Raw genomic sequence first — 26,050 nt, forward strand, 5'->3', positions numbered from 1 at the left:
GTCATCACCTCTCCACAAACTCATATGGCAGCAGAAATGAAAGCTCAGACACACAAGGAGCTCGTCTTGGCTCCAATAAGGGGCTCATTGAGAGTGTGTGTATGTGTGTTCAGCTATAGCTGTAATACTCAAGTGGCTAGTTATGTGTGAGTGATGTGATTAGTGGGGTTGAGTGAGAGAGGGAGTGGGTGTGTGTAGCAGAGATTTTCAGTCTACCTCAGTTTTCAAACCATGTCTACATGTGCCAGACGGCGGAGAAGCAGTGGTACAAACTTGTAGTTGTTTATTGTTAGAAGGGAACAAAAATCTGACATTATGGGCTGGCCAACATCGCTTAAGAGTGATGAGGGGAAAGCGCAACACAAAAGTATTGGGACACCTGCTCATTAATTAAGGATCTTAAAGAGAGGTTATCCTGCGTTCTTTTACTAACCGTCTCTACTGTCCAGGGAAGAAGGCTTTCTACTAGATTTTGGAGGAGCATTGCTGTGAGGATTTGATTGAATTTAGCAACAAGAGCATAAGTGAGGTCAGGATGTTGGATAATCACCACCCCACCTCATCATCCCCAACTCCACAACTCATCCCAGCAGTATTGGACGGAGCACTATCCACCATTTTAATGGACACAGCTCCACAGCTCAACGCTGGGGGGCTTTATACCCCTCTAGCCCCACGCCTGGCATTAGGCAGCATGGTGCCAACAGGTTCATGTTTATCTGCTCCAGAGTCCAGAGTATTCTATTGGCGATACTTCTCAACTATGTGTCAGTAATGGGTGCAACCTAAAGTAGCTGAATGCATACATTAGAAGGGGTGTCCACAAACATTTGGACATATTGCATAGCAGCGTCCTGATATTGGTTTCACCATCATTTCTGCAGAATTAAATTTCTAACATCTAACCTCCTCCAGCAGGGGGCAGTGTAGTGCTACAGTGGTGTGAGAGCGTACCTCAGGCAGCCCGTGGTGTTGCGCAGGACGAGTGAGGAGTGGAATTTGAGCTTGTTGTCATCGTCGTAGGACGAGCTGCTCCAGCCCGAGTGGGGAATGATCACAGTGTTGGTCAGGGTTGCTAAGGCATCGCGCACGATTGTCATTTTAACGGCATCGCAGGAGGACAGGTTCCACAGGACTCCTGCAGGAAAGAGAGAGAGGGGGAAGGTGAAAGACTATAGTTTACAATGTTACAGAGTTCCCAGTCTATTAGGAACACCTACCTTGTGTACATTCGTTGGCTATTTTATCAGAAACGCTTACCATATAGGTGCACTTTTCAGAGTTTACAGTTACTTACTGGAGCCAGAGATAGGATAGTCTGTAACCTGACTAGTAGGTGTTTCTGATAACATGGCCAACAGGTACCGTAGTATAATAAGATATACTGTATAACTAGCAACTCTGTATGTTCCCCATTTGCCATTTGAACATGTACCACATGCACACATTTGCCGTCACGAGTGTTTAGGCCTCTGGCCTCAGGTCTTCTCTAGTTCCTAAGCTTTTTATAGAACAATGTGCAGAGATAAGACCTAAGGAAACACACACACACACACACACACACACACACACACACACACACACACACACACACACACACACACACACACACACACACACACACACACACAGAGAGAGCAGCAGGCAATAAATCATGCATAGGCGATTAGATCAGAGTTGTGTCAGCTCAAGGCTAACTAGGAGAATGTGTTCTGCTGTAAACACAAGCGAATGGTGTCTTTCTCACTCATCTTTCTATACAGGTCCCCAGTTTCCACAACTGAGCGATCTCATGAGGAACATGAGAGCTCAGGTGTGACCTGGTTTCAATTAGCCACCGTGGGGTGAGACCTTCATCAGCTCAGCATAAAAGAGGAGGTAGAGCCCACCCGTGGTCTGTCAGATTACTATGGAAATAACGTAGGCTCATGACCACACACAAACACATACCAGGGTATATTCACTCCCTCACACAGGCTTCAGACAACAAACATATGGGAGGTATGCAAGGAGGAAACTCTTGCTGTCAAAGAAAAAAATCAGGGTAAGACTAAAGTGTGCCAGAGAACATCTAGACAAAGACCAGGACTTCTCGAGCAATGTGCTTTGGTACAAGTACAAGAACCCATACCAGCTGTGAAGCCTTGCTGCAGCAGGGCCTGGCAAACTCTCAGTCACAGAAACCACTACAATTTCTTTATTGTATCGGAGGGGGCTTGAGGAAAATGTGAGACCATCTGTCCGAAAACTGAAGTCGAGGCAGAAGTAGACCATGCAACATGACAATGACCCAAAGCATTCCACTACATCCACAAAGTCATGGCTAAACAGAACAGAGCTGAAAGAATTCTGCATGGAGGAGCAGGAAATACTTTCTACTTTCTTTAGGGAATCTAGGTTGTTCTAACTTTTTTCTAAACAAGAACATTGCATTTCTAATAATTATATTTTACAAATGATTTTAAATCATAATGTGTTTAGTTATGTTACCTTCATCTCTCGGTATTGATCAAATGAAGATATTTTTTTCCATATGTTTCAATACAAAGGGGTGAGACTTCATGGGTTGCAGATATTCAGATTTGTGGGCATGAAATTTGCTCACTTACACAATACCGTAGTGAACTCTAAATCCACAGTAACTGGGATGTTTGTATATGGTGTGTGTGTGTTGTGTGTGTGTGTGTGTGTGTGTGGGCAGGAAATTTCTTCTGATGGGTCTCTTGTGAGCTCTTAAATCTTCTTCAGACAGAGAGCTCTGGTTCGTGTCTCGTTTTACAGTGCTTTCAATTAATGAGCTCAGACAGAAGTCTCTGCAGTGTCTCAGAGTGTGTCTATGTGTGTGTGTGTGTCTGTGTGTGTGTGTGTGTGTGTGTGTGTGTGAGGAAAAAGCTTGCAGTGTAACCCACACAAATGCAAGACTGTTCTTGCTGTATTTACTTCACAATCTATCCTATGAAATAACAGCTGATGTCAGCTGATGTTCTTATTTTGGTCAAAGAAAACATCAACGCAAATCCCACTGGCCTTCAGATGAACGGCCACATGACCCAGATGACAAACTCTGCTGGCAGCACTGGGAGACCACTCTTCATGGACAGGCTCCACTACACACACATAGAAACAGCTGCATCACTGTCGTCATCATCATCATCATGTCGTGAGGACTTAGTCTATAGATGTGTTCATTTTTGGGTCAATCATTTAATTATTATTTAAGTGTATAGGTTTCATTGTCTGTTTTATATCGCTACTCACATCAGTATATGTAGTGCTTTAAAAACATACTACAGAAATAAAAATCGAATCAAATAAATGTGAAATGTGACTGAATCGTTTACTCAAGAATCTTCTCAATCAAACTGAGTCACTTAAAGATCACATTTCAAGCCAGTCAACATTATAACCAGCTCATAACTTCACTACGCAACACACAGTTCAGACTACACAAGAATCCATCATCATCATCATCATCATCATCACTGTCATTACCATCTATACTGACAGAGGGAGAGGAAGAGAAAACAGTGAGAGAGAGAAGAGGGAAAGAAAGAGTGAGAGAGAGAAAGAGAGAAGAGAGCTGGTGCTGTGTGTTGAAGACAGGAAAAGTCTCTCTGAGGAAGCAGAAGCAGTGAAGTGGAGAAGCACTCTGTCTGCTCCTCTAACTCTAATGAAGTGTTGGCTGAGGCTGGAGCTAGTGGGAGGAGGGGGAAGAAAACAGAGAAGATGAGACTGGAGGAGGAAACAGGAGAGGAGAGGAGAGCTGAGGAGGACACGTGAGAGGAGAGCTGAGGAGGACACAGGAGAGGAGAGCTGAGGAGGAAACAGGAGTGGAGAGCTGAGGAGGACACAGGAGAGGAGAGCTGAGGAGGACACAGGAGAGGAGAGCTGAGGAGGAAACAGGAGTGGAGAGCTGAGGAGGACACAGGAGAGGAGAGCTGAGGAGGACACAGGAGAGGAGAGCTGAGGAGGACACAGGAGAGGAGAGCTGAGGAGGAAACAGGAGTGGAGAGCTGAGGAGGACACAGGAGTGGAGAGCTGAGGAGGACACAGGAGAGGAGAGGAGGACACAGGAGAGGAGAGCTGAGGAGGACACAGGAGAGGAGAGCTGAGGAGGACACAGGAGAGGAGAGCTGAGGAGGACACAGGAGTGGAGAGCTGAGGAGGACACAGGAGTGGAGAGCTGAGGAGGAAACAGGAGTGGAGAGCTGAGGAGGAAACAGGAGTGGAGAGCTGAGGAGGAAACAGGAGTGGAGAGCTGAGGAGGAAACAGGAGTGGAGAGCTGAGGAAACAGGAGAGGAGGAAACAAGAGTAGAGAGAAGAGAAGAGGATGAAACAGAAGAGTGCAGAGGAGAGGAGGACACAGAAGAGTGGAGAGGAGGAGAAGCTTTCTAGGATAAGAAGAGAATGTGAGGAGAAAAGGACTGAAGTATGGCTGTGAGCGGTTATCCCTACACTCCCTAGTGGCGAAGTAACCATCACTAATATGAGTTTGGAAATAGGGACAGCATTCCAGAGTCCACAAGACCACACACACACACACACACACAGACAGACAGACAGACAGACAGACAGACAGACAGACAGACAGACAGACAGACAGACAGACAGACAGACAGACAGACAGAGAGAGAGAGAGAGAGAGAGAGAGAGAGAGAGAGAGAGAGAGAGAATGTCATGTGTGAGATTACAGCTTTGGGTCAGAGATCAGTCTGGGTCAACTTAGAGAGTGTCTCGCTGTTCTGTAAGCTCTTTAGACCTTGATCTCTCCCTCTTTCTCTTGCTCTCTCTCTCTCGCTCTCTCGCTCTCTCTCTTTCTCTCTTTCTCTCTCCCCCCCACCCACACACTCACATAGAAACATCCCTTTCTTTGCATGTTTGTGTCATTGCCCTGTGTGCCCTAGAGATGAACCTATGAGTGTGAAGATGTTCTCCCTCACTGACAGCATTCACTCACACACACACACACACACACACACACACACACACACACACACACACACACACACACACACACCAGTTCAGGCCAGACCATGTCCCACACTCCTCTTCTCAAGACTACAATGCATCTTTTAAAGGGATCTTATATTTCCCCCATATAATACAAAGTAAAATAAACTATATGGGCTAAAGTATTGGGACACAAAAGTTTATCCTGCTTTTAATTGAGTACCGGGGGGTGGGGGGCTTCAGACCTCTCTAGCCCACACCTGCCATTAGGCATGGTGCCAATAGTTTCATGTTCATCTGCTCCAGAGTGTCCTTTTCTATTGGCAGCACTTTTCTACAAAGACTAGACGAGCTGTGCATGTGTGCATTTGCACATCAGTGTCAGCAATGGGAGCAACTTAAAAGTAGAGAAATGCATTCATTAGAAGATGTGTCCACAAACATTTGGACATACAGTTTATAGAGATTCAAACCACTTAATAACAGCGGTGCTGAAATAAACAAGGTGGCGAAATGTTATGACCTGAGTGGGGTGACCGAGGGAAAGCCGTTTCAGGCACTGTCATTTCTCATTACCTCACCTTGAAGGAAGCTGCTGATTGGCTTTCATCAAATATGTTCTCTGCTCTAATTGGCTAAGATTATCTGGAGGTGACACTCCAGTTCCGCTTTTTGTTTTTTCCCCCCTGCCCTTGTGTAATTGCTCGACATGGCGCTGTCAACCGCCAATTAGCCAAACGATGTGACACACGCTAGCGTCAGAACTAATCACTTCAGCATTAATGAGAGCTGCTTGAGCAGGGAGCGGATCTCCGCTGGATATCCGGTTCAAAGAGCAGGAATTAAGAAACGAGCGAGAGAGCCATGGAACTGAGGTGGCTGGGTTCAAGCCTGTGTACAGGGAAGCGTCTCCTGTCACTGCTGTTGTTTACTTATACATTGTATGGACAAAAGTATTGGGACACCTGCTCTTTCATTGTTTCTTCCGGAATCAAGGGCATTAAAAAATAGTTAACTGTCTCTACTGTCCAGGGACGAAGGCTTTCAACTAGATTTTGGATTGCATTGCTGTAAGGAATTGATTGCATTCAGCAACAACAGTGTTAGCGAGGTCAGGATGTTGGATGATCACCACCCCACCTCACCCTCAACTCATCCCAGAAATATTGGATGGAGCACCAACCATAATTCCAAAAAATACAGTTCCACTAGGTTCCAAAAGGTACATGCTGATCTTCTCCAGAGTGCTATTCAATTGGCAGTACTTCTCTACAGGGACTAGACAAGCTGTGTGTGTGTGTGTGTGTGTGTGTGTTTGCACATCTGTGTTAACAGTCGGTGCAATCTAAATTAGCTGAATGCAGTCACCAGAAGGTGTGTCCACAAACATTTGGACATATAGTGTAGAGAGAAACAAAGGGAGAGTGTGAGCAGTAATGGTCTGTAGGGGCTGTTAACCTATGACCTACACAAATCAGTTTCCCAAGAATGCACACATACAAAATATATATTTGCATTTCACAGCACAGTTAGGCTCCAGAAGATATGCACACACACACACACACACACACATACACACACACACAAGCAGGGGGATGCAGGGACTCCAGGGATGTAGCCATGTAGGCTGAAGCAGTCCATTAATAACAATCTACTCCCAAGTGATTCTGACTACGCCTGAAACACACACACACACACACACACACACACACACACACACACACACACACACACGACTGGGTCACGATTCCACAAATTCAGCATCTGCTACACTGCAGGGAGAGACTCTGCTGAAGAGTCCTGCCAGTTTTTTGGCCGTCAAAATCTACGAGTGTGAGTACGATTCTGCTCTCAGCCACACACTACCTTTCTGGTGTGAATATCACAGCAGAGGAAGATTAAAGTCTCCATCAAAAGTGGTTCTCCACCCCATGCCCTGCTCATATGAGTGTTTTTCTGCATATAAACACAAACACTTCTCAGAAAGTACTTTTCACGAGCTGATCAGCCAGCTCTGGTGTGTTACAGCAGAGAAAACAGTAAAATATGTAGTAAAACATGGCCAGGCTGCTTCCGGCACGTCTGACGTTCCTGGCATCTTACCTACCTTACGTAACCCAAACAGAGTGCGGTCTAGCACTGAGAGCAGCGGGGTGATGTGGTTCAGCCTGTTATGATGCAGACACACCAGTGGGCGGCGCTGGACCCAGCCAAGCCGAAGCAGCAGATTAGATCCTGCAAAAGCAGCAGGTAAGTCATGCGGCTCGGAGCTGGAGTGAATTAAACGAGATGGGTCAGGGTGCTGCAAGATCACAGAACCACATAACTGAAATCCCTCATTTCCTCCGTTTATGAACCAAAAACAGCCAGGATTTGTGTCCCAGAACAAGCTAGTAGTAACCACTTAACACCACCACAGCGCCCCCCTGAAATACCATAGCAATCACCTAGAAACACCATAGCATCCATGTAGTAACCACTAAGCAACAACACAGCAACCACCTGGGATACTATAGCAATCACCTAACAATGACAAAATAACTCTATAGTAACCACCTAAAACACCATAGCAAATCACCTTGCAACACTGTAGCAACCACCTTGAATACCATAGCAAGCCCCTAGCAACACCAAATCATCCACCTAGCAATGGCTAAACCACCCAAAATACCACGGCAAGTCACCTTGCAAGACTGTAGCAACCACCTGGGATACGACAGCAAGTTCCTAGCAAGCACATACCAAAGCAACCACCTAGTGATACAATAGCAATCATCCGGTATACCATAGTCTCCATACAGGAGCATCATAGCAACCACCTAGCAATAACAGTTTTACTCTAGTGACCACATAGCAACAGCCTAGCAACTGCCTGGAAGTGAAATCCACCTAAAATGTACAGCCATTCTGAGTTTAATCCAGGAAACGCACTTCTCTAGCAGTCACTGTTGCTTTAAGACTAGTGTACCTCTGGTCAGACCTCTGGCCCGGCGGACTGCCCTGTACTGTGCATAGCTTAATAAGCTGAAATACTGTACTCTTCATAACTTCAACATCAATAGAAGGTTAGGATATTTCGCCTATGCTGTGTGGCTAGGGTAAGTAGGTATGTGGCCTATTCAGTATGCATTGGTTTTCATGCCATTATAGAGACAACTGATTCAAAAATGTGCCATTTTTGCAGTTTAGTTTCCATATATAGACTGCATGGACTGGGGAATGAATGGCATGCTTTAGAAACTTTCCCAGTAGATTATTCAATGATCTGGGCCCTGCAAGTTTAATCTCTGTGGCTGTCTGTCAGAATTGCTGCAGACAAATGTAATCAAAGACCCGTTAGTCTCAGATTCAGGTGTGAGATCCACTGCTTAATAATTCAGGTGTTAAAACAATGCATTGGTGTTTGTTGGTGGATGGAGCAGGTAGGTTGTGGGTGGTAGGGTGAGTTTGTGGGTCACACCCTGACAGTGTTTAAGCTCTATGTTCCAGAACAAAGTATGAACTGAATAATTCAGGTAATATATAGCAGGATTTAGATGCCAAAAACAAGCGAATTCTATTACCAGCATAAAACATGTGACCTGTGCGCTGACCACGACGCAGCGGCTAGGACAGACAGCTCAAGGTTGATGACTGTGATGGCAGAGATCAGGCAGCAGAACTCCCGAGTGGCTTACTGCCCTCCTAGACCATCAAGGCCAACCAAAGTTCTGCTACACTACATGACCAAATGTTTGTGGACATCTCTTTTAATGAACGCATTCAGCTACTTTGAGTTGCATCCATTGCTGACACAGATGTACACACATGCACACACACAGTGGAACTGTGTTCTCTGGAATGATGGTTGGTGCTTCATTCAATACTTTTGGGATGAGTTGTAGAGTTGGGGATGAGGTGGGGTGGTGATCATCCAACATCCTGACATCACCAATGCTCTTGTCGCCGAATGCAATCAAATCCTCACTGCAATGCTCCAGAATGTAGAAGAAAGCCTTCCTTGGACAGTAAAGACAGTTACACTAATGCAGAAGCAGGATAAAAGTTTTAATACCCTTGATTTCAGAAGAAACAGGGAATGAACAAGTGTCTCAATACTTTTGTCCATATAGCACACAATGACAATTGTTGATCCAGTTACACTGTGTAGCTGAGGACAGCTGGTCTGATTGGTTGCACTGGCCTGCAGGATGTAAAAGTGCAGTGAATCCTGTTCTGACATGTTTAACAAGACTGCAGAAAGCATGTTTAGCCTTGACCGAACACAAAATGCATGAAAATGCCATAAAATTAGCAAAAAAGCAAAGTTTTTAAAAGCTAGAGGGAGGGATGAATGAAGTATAGATTAGTTTGTGTGTGATTTATAATGTGTGCGTTTGTGCTGGCAGATGGCAATTCGAAAACTAGACTGTTGAGTGGAAAGACAGACTGCATGCTTCAATGAGGAAGGCAGACATAAGCTATCTCGCATTACACACACACACACACACACACACACACACACACACACACACACACACACACACACACACACACACACACACACACACACACACACACACTAAAGAACCCAAATTCCCTCAGTCATAAACTCACCCATTCACTCAAATAACCAGCAGATTCACTCATACATTCATTCACTTGCTCTGGAGAAGAACATCTGCCAAATATCAAAAATGTAAACCTAAATACTTACAGACTTCCCTCACACTCAGATTCACTCAAACCTTCAGAGCCACTCATACTCAGACGGTTACAGATTAGCTTATACACTCAGACACTCTCAGATATCCTCAAACACTCACACACTGAATTTACTGAAACACTAACATGTTCACTCCGATTCACTTGGGCATAGACTCCCGAATCCACTTTTAGATCACTAATGTACTCGTGGATTCACTTTTATGCTTTTAGATTCACTCACAGGTTCACTTTTTCAATGTTTAGATTCACTCATACACTCTCAGATTCACTTACAGATTTACTCATTTACGCTTAGATTCACTCATACAATCATATGCTCTTAGATTCACTCACCTTCACCCTGATAGTCTTAGATTCACTTATACACTCAGATTCCCTCATATAATCATATGTGTCCAGCCAAGGAAGATTCGAATAATATCAGGATATAAAATGCATGCCAATTCCAAGTGTAAACAGGCTCACAGATTCACTCATATGCTCTTAGATTCACTTATATTTATATTAGATTTATGATTCATGTAAATGCTCTTAGTCACTCACAGATTCACTTAGGCATTCATATACTCTTAGCTTCACTCATAGATTAAAACCTGGTGATTCTATGAGCCTGTTTACACCTGGCAGTACCATGCATCATGGTGCTCGGATCACGTTTAGATTTCACTTGACTGCCTGAAAAGCCAGGTGTGAACACCCCTCAGGACACACTGTGATCAGATTATGATTAGATCACTCAAGCTCAATCTCGTCCACATTGGAAATGTTTTTATTAGGTGAGAATCCAGCCAGCGTAGATTCTGATCATTTTCGGATACAAAATGCAGACTGATTGCAGGGGTAAACAGGCTCTAAGATTCACTCTCAAACTCTTGAATTTACTCAAACACTCAAACATGCCAATTTTCATAAGATTAATTAAACGTCATCTACTTCTGTAACACCAATGCCGTCCCACAGAGGGCTTTACATTCCCTCATAGCTTCACTCAGACTCTTTCTGTCTTACCTGTGACGATCTCCCGCACTTCGGCATCCACAGTCTTCCTGAGGAGGCGGAGCAGAGCCGGCACGCCCCCGGCGTTTCTCACTGCGATCTTGTTGTCGTCGGTGGCTTTCCCATACACCAGGTTCCTCAGAGCACCACACGCGTTCCGCTGCACCTCCAGGACTTTGTGGTCCAGCAGATCAACAAGATGCTTAATCCCACCCAACCGACAAACCTGAGTAAACAGAGAGACACGCCAGAGTTCAACACACTGATCAATCACACTATTTATAAAGATAAATAAACAACTTCCCAAGTTACCAGTTTCCTTATGTTGTAAATGACAACTTGCCTAATGTATTATACCCTGAATCACCTTTATTTATTTATAAAATTTTTAATTACTTTTCACTCACAGCTCCCTAATACTTAGAATCTGAGAGCATATAATATGGCTGGGTGGGTTGGGGATACCTGCCATGAACGCTCAACATCTCTGTGCCGTGAGAAGACAGTCACTATCCAAACATATGCCATTTGTGTGAACACAGCGTTCTCAAGAGTTCTGTAGTTAAATAGTGTGTTTAACTTTAACATTTTGAATCCCAAGAATAAATACACACTTTAAATCCGCCTGCGGTGAACTGCTTGTGTGTGTGTGTGTGTGTGTACACAGAGTAACCATGCGTAATTGCTCTATACACAGGACTGCGCTGCCATCACTCCAGTAATCAAAGCGCTTGTGTACCAGAGAGACGTTGCTCTGGAAGGAAAACACCATTTTTGAAGGAAGGCGTGTGTGTGGCTCTGAAGAGAAAGGCAATATCCTCAGGACTTATTGAGTAAATCTCCGAAGCTCAGGGTGGAGGCATGCTCTCACTGTGGTGCAAAATGTTCTCATAAACTTCACTTCTCCAGCTCTGTTGTGTGGGAATGCTACTGACTATGAAAGGAGACCAGAGGCGTAACGTAGAGGAACAGTTCATAAAGCTCTGTCGGCTGAAGGTGTCAATTCTGTTTGTTTTGTTTTTTAAAGCAAAACCTTTAGCAGACTTGATGGACAACGCTTGCAGAAGTCATGTGGATAAATGTGGATCAGATGCAGCAGTTCCTCTTGAGAGCCTCCACTAGAACAAGAATGCATGAGCTGAACAGTGTGAGGCTACAGTCATGGAGCTAAACCACTGTGTGTAAGTCTACATATATATCTACACGATATCGGTGACACGATATACATGAGGATACAGGGGCTACGATATACGTCCTTAGGAATAACTACCCTCAGCTCTGATGACATTAGTGAGAGACTGTGGCATGGCCTGCATTAGGGTGATGAAAGGTTAACAGGTCCACTGTGCCGAATCAATTGCTCTGTACCACTCGCCGGAATGGCCATTATCATCTGGCATCAATGGCCCGTGGCGCACCACTGTTATGTCTTTGGAAGGCACTCTGTGGCTCTAGAACACACGGTCACAGTCATCTCAGAAATATTATGACCATCCCAGGTTTGGCATGACTGCGGCCCAGGACAGATTCCACACTGACGGGATTCGCTGCACATATAAATAAGCGAGCACACCAGTCAGTTGTAGCAGAGTGCAAAACAATCACCAGGGGCAAAGTACGCAAATCTCACTATAGGGTACCGGGCTAAAGGTGGCGGAATCTCAGAAAGCACTACGTTTGTGGGATGTTTTAGAGCTGCCGTAGTGAAGGTGTACAGAGAATGGACTTCTCGCACATCAAGCGCCTCCTAACAGCATAACAGTTGTGCCCCATTGAGGCCAGCGGGGAAAGGTGACCCTGGTGAGTGGTACAGAGTAAATGACGAACCACTGTGGACCGGTTAACCTCTATAATGAACACCTTCTGTCACCTAATACTGTCCATGCCATGACGTCTCGCTAGGGTCATCCCAGCCAAGGCTGGTTATTCTCACTATTAGGTAGGTGGTCATGATATCCTGATATGACTGCCTATAAAGGATTCATCCTTGTATATTCAACATAGCAACTTTGCAAGGTAAAACAACGACAAAGTCATTTTGGAGCATGTTGGTTCAGTCACTGTGATTTTTTTTATATACATACAATTAAAAATACAATGACTTTACACAATGTGAAGAATAACATATGAATTTCTATTCCAATTATGTCTAACATGGATATATTGGTTGGAACACGCAGTGAACCACTGCTGCTCTCACAGGACATCAGTAATGAAGACTGGACTCTGCAGTCGCTTTGAGAACTGTAGGATTTTATAATAATAAACACATTAATGATTAAGTTTGTTTTGACGTCTCAAACAGCTTTAACAAATACAATTACTCACGATTAACTACACACACTAATGTGATTAATTACACTTAATTAATTCATTAAAGTCAGCTCAAAGAATACGCACATTAAAAGTAATTTTCATCAAGTCCAATTTCAGCCTTTTTTCCACCCTCAATGTAATGAGGTTTTGCGAAGGGATTTCTCACAAACCCACACAAGTTAATGCTACACGATATTCACTTTATTATTAGTGTTTCATAACAATATATGAGGAATAACTAATAACCAAATCTGCACTGAATTGATTTACTATAGGACTTTAGAAGGACACACTTTAATAAACATCATGTACATCTGTGTGTGTGTGTGTGTGTGTTAGCGTTAAAAGAAGTGGAATAAAGGTAGCAGGATCAGTGCTTTTTTTCATGCATCTCTGACGTTAAGTGATGCTGATGTCATTATTCAATGCAAGCAAGGTCAGTGAGTGATGTATTCATCACAGCAGGTGTGAGTGTGTGCACACGCATGTGACAAGCTCCTGCTGGTTGAAAATGCTTTTTTTTATTTTATTTTTTATAAAGGGTTTCTCTGGCCCCCTGCTGGGGTGAAACTCCACAAGGCACAGCTACACACCTCGGTGTGTGTGTGTGTGTGCGTGCGTGTGCAGGGGTGTAGGTGTATACACATTAGCGTAACATTGATTTGTATGCATGAATGACATCTCAGCCTTGCTTAGAATTCAGTGTCTGTGTGTACCTCAGTCTTGGTGCGGTTATCTCCGAAGCACAGGTGCTGCAGGTAGGCTGCTGCGTTGGCCTGCACTGAGGGGAACTGGTGCTGCAGCATGTGGATCACCTCCGGCAACTCAGGATCCCTCCATGCAAACTCCCTGTGACACACAGACACACACACAGGGTCAGAATACTGCACTTCTACATAGGTAGACTTGCACTGGCAAAACTACAACCCCTTCCCACTAAAGCGATAGCCCCTTTGTCCATGTTCATAACAGCCATGGTTGGAACAAGAAGGTCACAGGTTCAATTCACAGGAACAACAAGAAGTAGGGGTGGGAAGAGTGAAGGAACAGTGCTTTCACCTCCCACAGCATTCACAGCTAAGGTGCCTTTGAGCAAGGCACCTAACCCCTGATTGCTCCCTGGGTCCTGAGGTAGTTGCCAACTGCTCTGGAGATGTGTGTGTGCTCATTGCCCATAGTCACGAGTCTGTGTGTGTGAGTGGGCATAAGGGATGATCTTGGCAGCTGTGGCCTAAAGGTTAGAGAAGTGGATTTGGGACAAGGTCACAGGTTCAATTCCCAGGACCAACAAGAAGTAGGGGTGGGAAAAGTGAAGGAACAGTGCTTTCACCACTAAGGTGCCCTTGAGCAAGGCCCCCCAGGTGTGTTCACTGCCATGAATGGGTTAAATGCGGAGGCTGTTGCACTGCAATGACCACTAATGAGGATCTTAATTACACTGTGCCATACAGGGTTGTAAACCTCAGCTTATCAAGGTTTGATTAAAGTGTGTGACGATTCAGGCATGCAGTTTGCACAGTACTGCCTGTTTGGGGTATATGCTTCCATTACCTGCTAGCTATGGTAGGAGTAAGGGCAAAACTGTAGAAATTTGATTTATTGTAATGATTTCCTCAGGATACAGGCAGATAAGCATGGGAGATCCAGCAAGTACCCCCAAGTTCTCCTTGCATGCTGTGAAGGGTGTGACTTTCTATTCACAGTATTTCTATGACAAACCAACCTGAACACAGCACTGCACATGCAGATCTGAAAACAGCACAGCATCTTCATTCAAATCTTCCCATACTCCGAGGTGTGTGTGCACACGCTACTGTTCTCTTTCACCCCTCGAAGAACAAAAATGAGATTTCCTGTCCTACACGCTGAACCAAAATGGTTTCAATTAGCTCCGTTCCGTTTCATGGAAGGTTTCTCTCAGTCTTTCTTTCTTTTTTGGCATTCAGAAAAAGTCCGTTTCAGATTATTGAGCCTGAAATAAAAGTCACAATGCATTAAACGACAGTATTCATATGGGCATGAAGGAGCGCTGTGATAGTCTAGACGACGACTTTGCTCTCTAGACCACTCAAAGCTTAATGTAAATTTTAAGTTTCACACACTTTCACTGGGTCACTTAAATGTGAGTATTTAAGTTGTTCTTTAATGTATAAAGAGTATATGACTTGATGTTACACGCATATTTACACCCTGTTATTTTGTCTCTGAATGAAATTCACTGAATTAATTCATATTGTAAAAAAACTGAACACTGTAATTATTCCCAGACAGAGTCCAGACAGTGTTGCTGTCCTCTCGTTGCATCCTCCCTGCTGAAAAGATTGTAGCCAGTTTGCTTTTAGCATTGCCCCCCCCCTCCACTCACCTCCCGGGGTTTGGCTTTCTTGAGTGTTACGAATAACAAAATAAGCTCCTACTTTTGTTTGGTACGATTGAGAGATTAGATGCTATAAGCTAGCATCATCTAGCATTAGCTTTTAGCCTAGTGTGGATCCCAGTTCGCTGCCCGAGGCTTTAGCTGTGTCTTGTGCCTAGTTTGGTGCAGCAAAAGTCGTAGTCACAAGGTTTTGGTTCCTGTAGCACTTTGAATTCCCATGACTAGCAAAGTCTGGAAGCATGAAAGTACATGAATCCAGCCCACTAGCCCCATCCAGCCTAAAATCACCAGTGAATGCGGACTAGCACAAGCCCCATCCAACGCATGGGCAGGCAAGCCTCTCATTTTTCGAACTGTCACCAAAGCAACATTGCCAGTCAACCATCGTGCTTGGAAGAAAGCGCTGCATACCGCTGCATGCAGACACCAGTGACGGCCAGCACCACTGGGGGAGAGCGTCATCCACCCACCCAGGAGAGAGCAATGGTGACAGCACCTTAGTCCACAGGACCACCTGGGAGCCCTGCAGGATTCTCTTTTGAATGAAGAGACAAGTGTGAGGAGACCGTGTTGGAGGTCCACTGTGTGTCAGTTCCATGTACTAATCTCTCAGTATTCAGGCATGCCAAAGTAAATCCAGCATGACTCCTTCCAGGACACATTTAACTTACAGACGTTCCCAAATTCTGCACCCTACCTCAGGCACACACTGCGGCGCAGTAATAGCTTGATGGGGTGTAAAATGACATTTTGAAGGGCAGTGTAAAGCATAGCCGACCCCCCAGTGGGCGTGGCTGATGTACTGAACGGAAGAGTGGAGAAAAGCTGGGTAACTGTACTGTAATAGCGAGTCCTTCTAATCAAAAGCAGCCTGGGGCAACATGGCATTTACCCTGCTGTGAGCTTGCTGTACACACACACACACACACACACACACACACACACACACACACACACACACACACACACACACACACACACACACACACTTTCCAAGTGTGCTTTTAGTATTATGTCCTACAAATCTCTCCTCTACCAGTCTTCACTCCACATGTGTGTGTGTGCATGAGTAACAGCGGGTGTGAGAGCGTGGCTCCTGTAACACACTTGGTTATGTCAACATGCACAGGAGTGTGAACAGCACTCTCGATGAGCGAGGTCAGGGAATGTGAGGAGAGCAGGTCAACAGGGGAAATAAAAGACAGACACACACACACACACACACACACACACACACACACACACACACACACACAAAAGCACTTATTCTCCCACATGTCTTGCTTAGCCAGTGAGAGAAGCGCTCACAGCAGAGTGTGAATTTATAGTAAAGTGGGACAGGCATGTGGCTTAATGTCCTAAAGCTTGGCCCCATGCCCAGGGGGATCCAGCGTGAGCCGGGAGAATGCACAAGTGTTGAGCCAGCAGTGTGTGAAACAGGCCCAGTTAGCACTGCTACAGTCACACAGCCTTTTTAAGCGCCAGCATGGTAAAGAGGTTACACTGGAGCATGTTTAACTGAACAGCGATAACTGTTCCACACCTGTTCAGGTAGAGACTTCAATCATCTATGATACAGTCCGGAGGGTTTCACACACCTACTGGGCAAATGTTTTAGGGGTCTAAAAATATATGAATCTGAGCAACAAACAGTTATTGCTCAGTTAAACACAAACAACATTAATGTGAAACATGGCGGTTTTACATGTCTAACCATTTTCACATCACTTTTGCACAGTTACCATCGAGCATGTGATGTGGTTAATCAATACTTTGTTAAATTAAATCTGTTTTGCTGTTGATAGAAATCAACAAACTCCTACGATGCTTGGGGGAACTGAGGACATGGATCACTGGACGTGATTTTACTCCAAGCGTTGATACAGAGACTGCATTACTGACGTTATAACATGTTGGATCAATGACCTCTGGTGAAATTTGGTATATAAATTGGGTATATAAATTTGGTGATAGTTATACTACACTAAAAATGTTTCATTTTCAGTCTCCAGTAAACGTACCACGTTGACGAAGTGGCCTCAACAAAGTCAAAAAGTAAAATTGAGCAAATCAAGCTCACAAAAAACAGGGTTTTGAACGTACCTGGGGTCTTTCTGAATGCTGTCGATGGAAGGTGAGCGAGTGGCCCCGTCGTCCATGCCCGCGGGTGGCCGCGTGTAGCCCTCAGAGGGCCTGTAGGGTCCAGTCCGGTACGTTTCTGAGTATGGAGCTGCTGCGTTCAGCATGTACGAGCTTCTTTGGTACGTCAGGTTGCTACGCTGGCTGGAGCTTCTCTGCAGATTCCCCACACCTAGGAGAAGGAAGTGATATACACACACACACACATGAGGAAACTTACAACACAGCAAGCGAGAGAGAGAGCGTGAGAGAGTGTGAGAGAAAACGTGTCTGGGAGTCTGTGTTTACACAGTGTTTTTCAAACACAGTTATTCGCTCAATCTGGAAGTCATTAATGTTGTGAGTGAGCGCAGTGTTGAACGTTGCAAAATAAGACACATTTCTCTGCCAGAGACGGCTGTTGATTTTCTGCGCGGCGGCTTTACACAATAAATCCTGCAGGTTCTGTCGAGGGATGAGTGTATGGGGAGCGGTAATCCCTCGCTCACTGGGGCCAGCAGCACCGAACAATTTTCCCTTTATCAGTAGGTCACATGCACCCACACCCACCTATATATTATGCATTGTATGTGTAAGCACTTATAACACTCATCAGCCATAACATGAATACCACAGCAGATCTGACCGTTCAACACATGACCTCCACAAGACCTCTGCAGGCCTCCTGTGGTATCAGACATCAAGACGATAAGAGCAGATCCTTTAAATCCTGCAAGTTGTGAGGTGGGGCCTCCATGGATCACATCAATTAACCACTACATGAGTTCACCGGTTGTCTTTTCCTGGGCCCCTTTTGGTATGTACTGATCACTGCATAGCAGATACAGCCCACAAGACCTGCATTGAGCCATCACAATTTCGCTCAGATTCTTATGCCTGCCCATTTTCACGGCTTTTAACACCTCATCACCTTCAAGAACTGACTGTTCAATAGCTGCTTAATATATCCAGCCCTTGTCAGGAGGTAAAGATAATCAGTGTTTTTACTTCATCTGTCAGTGGTGTTAAAGTTACATTCTATATATTACAAAAAGCAAATTTCACAAATGCACAAATATAACCATAACGGAAAAGACATCAGAAGAAAAGCTTTTGTTCACCATCACCACTAAACATCTCCACCCTAAAGTCTCACCCATTTTGGAAATAACTTCTGGACTGGATGCAAATTTTTATGAAAAGAACACCTTTCCAACTTTTAAGCACAAGAGTGGACAGCTGAAGCTGAAAAAAACGCTGAAGCTGAAACAAGGATGACTTCTAAAGCAGGACCATGATCCTACACACCCCTCAGAATCCACTGTGGACTTCCTCAAGAGGCTCAAGCTAAAGGTTTGTGCCATAGCCCTTTCATAATCCCCCGACCTAAACATAACTGAAAATCTGTGGGCAATATGTGGGGTGAGCAATATGGCGATATTTTCAGCTTACTATGATACACATTATACTTTTTGAGTATATCATCAGTCCTTAAAGAACACTGACCAACTGTGCGCTGCATTAGAAAGAGTGTAATCAGTCCTGTTGAAGTGGATAAAGTGCAGCACATTTTAAATATGAATCACTGTACTGAGTACGGGACAGTGTTCGGACAGCAGTGTTTAAAATTGGCGTATCCTGGGACATTCCATCTGCCAGACAAAATATTGCAATACATGTTGTATATAGTTAAAATGTCTTCAAAAAAAAAAAAATACTATATCACCCTGCCTTAGTGGACGGACTACAAAAGAGCAGTGCAACAAGACAGCCTAAGAATTCTACAGAAAAAAAAGCTTTCTGCACTGAAGAAAAGGCAAAAATCACCCAAACAAGAACAAAACAGGATGTTAAGTACGGACCATTGCAGGGTACCCAAACTTATGCTTTTGGTTTCTTTTTCCTTTCTTGGAAATAAAGTAATCTTGCTTAAATATTAAAGAAATGTCAGCTGTAATTTCATGCCATTTGGAAATCAGGTCATATTTCACTTGCTTAATTATTTACAGATATTTTGACCAGTCATGCCCAAACTTTACCATGCCACTGTCTGTAAGACCCTCAGTGTAATATGTTCCATATGCAGTTTAGAAAAAAGAACACCCCCCCGCACCCCCCCACACACACACATTGCACCCCGTACAGAAAAAGACAGATCACTGTTATTTTCTAAGTTGTCCTTGAACATCCTGAATGACATGTGCGCACACACACACACACACACACACACACACCTTCCATCCTGCCAAACCTTCAAATATTTAGTCTGTGAGCATCTTGGCTGAATCTTCATTCTTAAATAATTACTCTTTCTCTCTCCACTTGCGTCACTGCTGTAATACGGCCCAGTACCCCTGGATCCTGCCCAGTGATGGGTCATGTGACTCAGAGTGGGTCAGTCACATTGCAGAGAACGAGACGAAACACTCATATACACACAACTAATATCCTTACCTACTGTGCGAAGCATCACACATATATCACCCCATTCCATCCTCACATCACCGGCTTTAGCAATTCCGACATCGCAGAGACAACAGGCAGCCAGCAGACCACCCCTAATAAACTATTACTATAGAGTCTCAAAACTAGCCAGCATTAGAACAGCATTCATCAGTGTAGTCGCCTCAGTTAAGGTGTGATTTGGGATACAGCCACAAGGATGCTGAATTGTTCATAGAACGACGCACATTAAAGCTGTACAATTTAACGTCCCTGTGGCTGCATCCCAAATCACACACGCATGCTTTATCAGAATCGTGGGTTAATATTGATAAAGACAAAGTAAGTTAATAAGCCAGGTTTTAGGATCCAGTGGTTAGATTTGAAGTATTTGTTTAAGACGCTAGTCCTACCTTAACTGAGGCAACTACACTAATGAATGCTGTTCTGATGCCGGCTAGTTTTGAGACACTGTGTAGTAGTGTGGTAGTGAGTATTTGTTTAAGACGCTTGTTATCACAGGTCCCGCTGAGACGCCCGCCTTATGCAGGCCTCTACTTGTCATACGTCATCTTTTTTCCACTATTGGTTTGATTGCAAATATGTGAATATGAACGCAAAGCAGACCAGACATCAATGCATTATTTTCTTGCTCGGTCCGTACCAAGGGAACCTAACTACACGTAAAGACACGCCTTTAGATGAAACAAGGTAATCACATGATCCATCAAACGCAAATAATTTCAGCAGCAGGTCAGTCTTCATCCATAGTCAACAGAAAATCACACAATCCATCTACAAACTGAACAAATGTTAAAGCAGCATTATGCGAGAATTGCTAGACTCGCAAATGCAAACGGTACATTGGCCCTGCCTCACGGGCAGCTATACACAGGCATTTGTTGACAAGCTAAGAGGTACAGAAGCGGCATCTATACTAAGAGATAGAAGCATGAGGACCGAGGCGGTAGTGTAATACTACAGGACATGCGTTACACAGTTCTGGAGAGAGGTCTCCTGCAGCTCCACAGAGCAGTAGCAGCGCTCCAGCCTGGATTGGCAATGACAGAGACGCTATTCTGTCGGGTTACAGTCAGCTGAGAATCCACACGATTCTGAAGCCGTTATTTTCAGGTAAACTTGCTACATAATGCTGCTTTAAATCAGCTGCTCCTAAATCAGTAGTGGATATTTAGCTCAGATACCTAAAATACACTAAACATACACTGCTTATTTAGGTTCAGTCTCACACACAGGCTTTTCATACATGCAGGCAGATATGAGAGGGCAGAGTTCCAGCTGAGAAAATATTTGGACACGTGGTGCGTGTGTGTGTGCGTGTGTGTGTGTGCGTGTGTGTGTGTCTTTCCCTCGGGGCAAATATAGCAAGACTTCGGTCATGCACTGTAAGGAATTTTGGCAGGAATGAAAGACAGCACCTTGCCACAGTTCCCTGTATTACAGCATCCTATAAGAGAAGGATTTTCCATGTCAGGTGTGTAAATATAATAAAAATTACACTGATCTGTGAGCTTGAACTGAGGTCAATTATTTGGGCTTAAATGATGTCAATATGCATGCATTATTATATATCTTATTGTAGAGATGACTGGGTTTGTTTTCTTGTGGAAAGCCAAACATTAAATCACAAGGACAGTAGGACAGTTTTGGACAACCTGGCAATCTGGCAGTGGTTCTTTACACTGTATCAACATTTCCTGATGAATGGACCAATAAAAATGCCCCAAAATGACATGGAATTAAATCTTTTGACACCATTAAGAAGGTGTCTCTTCAACAATTAGGCTTTAGGCACATTTGTGTTTAGAAGTACAAGGAGATATGTTCTGTCTTGCAGATTGAAAAACACAGCCTTCACATTTCTGCCATGTTTCTGCACTGAACCACTAATTCACATATAGAAGGGTATCCTGTTAACAAACACTACTGGGGGCGCATGCAGCCAGGGGGCATAAGTGCTTTGTAAACACAGGCAGTCAGTAGGTTGTAACGTCAGCCAGCTGCTCTGTTCAACGTAGATGTCGCACAGGTTATGAAGTTTTGTTGATTCAATATTAAACTACAGTTTCAGAGTTGGATCTTTTGCTTGTTTTTCATTTTTTATGACTAGGCAAAGGGAAGTGATCCCCTCAGGATATTAAACATTTTCCATCCAGCTTCTCTGCAGTTGCTCCAGTTTACTGCACAAAACCTTGTGGTAATTTTTGCTCTCTAGTGTAGCTTTCGGCTGCTCTCTGCCCCCTGGTTGCGCGAGCATCTCTGTGACGACTTTGCACAGAAGCGCGGTCAGGTAAAAACCTTGAATCTGGCACTTGTTATTTACATTGTGTCAAAATTTCATCAGAAACAGGCAGATAGAAATACTTTACATCACATTTTACTCCTTATTGGAGATACTTGTTTTTTTTTGCATGACAGCGCCGATATATGCATGCACATCATGATCACGGCGTGCAGCACTATGCCGTCTATCACGCTGCTTTACTGCTGGATTTAGGATAAAGACTGTATTTATTCCAGCTGATCTGAACCACATCGGACCTGAGCGCGTCTGAAGAGAGTTCGTCTACAGAAGCTTGTGTGGCGCCTGGTCTGATTAAAGAAGCCATGAGGATTTAATTTCACACCATGAGAAAGAGCAGCGCCTCAGCAGCGGAGTGGACTTGTTTGTGATGAGGTGCGTTCTGGCATTCTGGCAAAGAGCCCTAAATAGCCTTTTCTCTCTTCACCCTTCCTCTGGCATGAAGTGTAAACACATCCTGAGCACTTGCTGAAGGGTCGACTTCAGGCTCCCTTATTAACAAACCTATCAGCATGAGAGAGAGAGAGAGAGAGGCTGGAGGATAGGAAAAGACAGGTAGCAGAAGAGGATGGGCCATAGATGGGTCTAGACATGGGAGGGGAAGAGAGTGCAAGAGATAGACTGAGGAAGAGGGAGAGGGAGAGAGAGAGAGAGAGAGAGAGAGAGAGAGAGAGAGAGAGAGAGAGGCTGGAGGATAGGAAAAGACAGGTAGCAGAAGAGGATGGGCCATAGATGGGTCTAGACATGGGAGGGGAAGAGAGTGCAAGAGATAGACTGAGGAAGAGAATGCAAGAGGGAGAGGGAGAGAGGGAGGGAGAGAGAGAGAGAGAGAGAGAGAGAGAGAGAGAGAGAGAGAGAGAGAGAGAGAGAGAGAGAGAGAGAGAGAGAGAGAGAGAGAGAGAGAGAGAGAGGCAACAGACAGGAGTAGAGGGAGAGAATCTCAGGTATTTGGGGGTGAATGCAAGAGCGAGAGAGGGGCAGGAAAAGAAGATGGAAGTAAGGAAAAAGAGAGCGCGAGGGTGCAAGACACTAAGTAGAAGAGAGCGCAAGCAAGGGAGAGGGAAAGAAAGATAAAGGAGGAAAGAGGAGAGAGAGAGACAGACAAGATGAAAGGATAGAGGAGACAGAGAGAGACAGAGACGAAGGAGGAAAAGATAGACGAGAGACAGCACGCGAGTTCTCTCCCTCTCTCATCTCTCTTTTCCTCCTTCCTAGACGAGAGAGAGAGAGCGTGCGCGCTCTATCTATCTTTTCTCTCTCTCGCTCTCTCGCTCTCTCTCTCTCTCTCTCTCTCTCTTTAAAAAAAGTGAAAGAGTGCGAGACAGGGCGTGCGCGAGAGAGCCTGATTGGTGTGCTGATCTAAACTGTGTGCTGAATACTGAAAGCTGAAGAGTTCCCAGAATGCTCTGTGACGTAGTGGACTTCCATCGCTGTCCCCTTCGGCTGTTAGTGATGTGCTACTCACATAATGGACTCATTTTGCCTCGCTCTCTCTCACTCTCTCACTCTCTCTCTCTCTCTCTCCCTGTCCCTGTCTCTCTCTCCCTGTCTCTCTCTCCCTGTCTCTCTCCCCGTTAGTGTCTCTCGATCACAGACTGAGAAGAAAAGATGTTTTTGAAGAACACTGTGTTCCCTTGGGATAAGAGAGAGAGGGCACACTGCACCTGAGCCATTAACATCTCTCTCTCTCACACACACACACACACACACACACACACACACACACACACACACACACGCGTGTGCGGGCGGGTGGGCGGGTGGAGGCACGCGCACACACAAACACACAGGTCACGTCCACACATAAGAGCCGCCTGCTCACACCCACACATGATGAATGACTAAAATATGCTTGTTTCAACAAACATCTCCTGAGACCGCCTCACTGCTCCTCAGCACACCTACAGTCTGCTTTACCCAGCGAGACAACCTGCACCAGAGCTACTCACAGCCTGTAATAACACACACACACACACACACACACACGCACTGGCAATCAGCCTGCATTACACACACAGCCACCAATAACCACCTAACGCACACTACACACTGACACCTATCCAGTGCTGGAGGCCCAGATCACCTGACACTCATGCACAGACAGGTAAGGTTCGATGGTTGATATTATGGTCTTTAATAACTGTTTGATCTATGTAATAAAGTAAGTACTGGTGATGCAGTCACTGTTACAGATGGACTACAGTAGCACAGCTTGTGTAATTACATTAGCATCTACTTCAGCTTTAGCTTCAGCACATCTCTCTCAACAGCTGTAACGGCATGTCGCTCCTGTCCGCCTTTAGTTTCCCCCATGGTTTGAACCCTGTATATGCTCTGTACACTGTGTGAACCATTCTAGATGAACAGACCAATAGAAATGCTCCAAATGTCTTGGAATAAGCTTTTACTTTACAAGTAAAGTCTGGTTAAGATGATTTTTGCCTTCTGTAGGTCATTATTTTGGAGATGCATGTTTTTTATTGGACAGCGACGATACTCTTATAGGGTATATGTGTGTCATAAGACAGGGCTTACTGCATTAATATTAACTGCTGCTTTATGTTTTACAGCTACTGAGATACACTTGTGCAACTGCAGGAGTCAAAGTAAAAATATGCATCATTATACATTAACACCACCAACAGGTGAGGTGAAAAACATTAAGCATAAGAATCTGAGCCAGGGCCTCAATGTGATGGCTACACCACTGGTTCAGAACATCTCCAAAACATTGGGCAGGTCTTGTGGGGTGTTACGGTATGCAGTGGCCATTACATGCTTAAAGTGGTCCACCGACAGTGAACCAGTGAACCAGTGACCGGGTCATTGGCACCTAAGAGACACTGATGCAAACCATGGAGGCCCCGTCTTACAAATTACAGGATCTGCTGCTAACGTCTTGGTGCCAGATACCACAGGTCTTGTGGAGTCCATGCCTCGAACGGTCAGATCTGGTATGGCGGCACAAGGGGGACCTAACTCAATATTAGGCAGGTGGTATTAATGTTATGGCTGATATTATAAGAAATATATAATCTGAGCATGGATGTTTGCAGAGTGCACCTGTTCCCTCTCCTCGGCTGCTTCACTCTGATAAGACACACCCAGAGGCCTAGTTCTGTTGACCGTGGCTTCCACGAAAGATGATAAACGAGAGAGCTTCAGAAGAGGGCGAGGGGCGTACAGACCTCTGAAGTCACGTCATCATTCTGTAGTTGGTGTGACGGCCTAAGCAGGTTTTCCTGTATGTTATGTTTTCAGTCCTCATTTTTAGCATCCAACCTCCTCTGCACCAAGTTCATTCACCAACTCAAATAAACTAACTACTATAACTGGGGCAGTGGTGGCTCAGCGGTTAGAGCGCCGGGATATCGATAACAGGGTTGTGGGTTCGATTCCCGGGCTCGGCAAGCTGCCACTGTTGGGCCCTTGAGCAAGGCCCTTTACCCTCTCTGCTCCCCGGGCGCTGGAGTTGGCTGCCCACCGCTCTGGGTGTGTGTGTGTACTCACTGCCCCTAACACATGTGTGTGTGTGAGTGTGTTCACTACCAGATGGGTTAAATGCGGAGGACACATTTCGCTGTACAGTCCACACTGTACAGTGACAAATACGTGCACCTTTACCTTTACTTGTGTTTAATTAACTACCGTTTGCTGGAATTCACAAGTGACGAGCACATCCTTCAAAATTCCGGTGCTTCAAATGGCTCTATGAGTAACGCCACAGAAAAACCACTTTTAGTTCCATAAGGAACCGTGTTTGTAACAGAAAGTGTGATAAACATGAACTTCACATCAAGCAAAGTTCATTTACACCTTT

The 26,050-nt window shown here is 44.7% G+C and overlaps 1 protein-coding gene across 10 annotated transcripts in view; it reads right to left on the reverse strand.

The window, feature by feature from the left end:
- LOC140560885 (plakophilin-4-like) overlaps window positions 1-26,050 on the reverse strand; it is a 155,881-nt gene that overhangs the window by 12,491 nt on the left and 117,340 nt on the right. For all 10 annotated transcript variants that reach the window (XM_072685523.1, XM_072685524.1, XM_072685517.1 and 7 more), the window contains 4 exons: window positions 17,451-17,658; window positions 13,687-13,819; window positions 10,667-10,880; window positions 955-1,138 (listed from right to left, as the gene is read on the reverse strand). In XM_072685523.1, coding sequence (XP_072541624.1) covers window positions 955-1,138; window positions 10,667-10,880; window positions 13,687-13,819; window positions 17,451-17,658 — 739 coding nt within the window. The remainder of the gene's footprint in view (window positions 1-954; window positions 1,139-10,666; window positions 10,881-13,686; window positions 13,820-17,450; window positions 17,659-26,050) is intronic.

This window comes from Salminus brasiliensis, chromosome 8 (genome assembly GCF_030463535.1).
Source record: "Salminus brasiliensis chromosome 8, fSalBra1.hap2, whole genome shotgun sequence".
In the NCBI taxonomy this organism is placed as follows: Eukaryota; Metazoa; Chordata; class Actinopteri; order Characiformes; family Bryconidae; genus Salminus; species Salminus brasiliensis.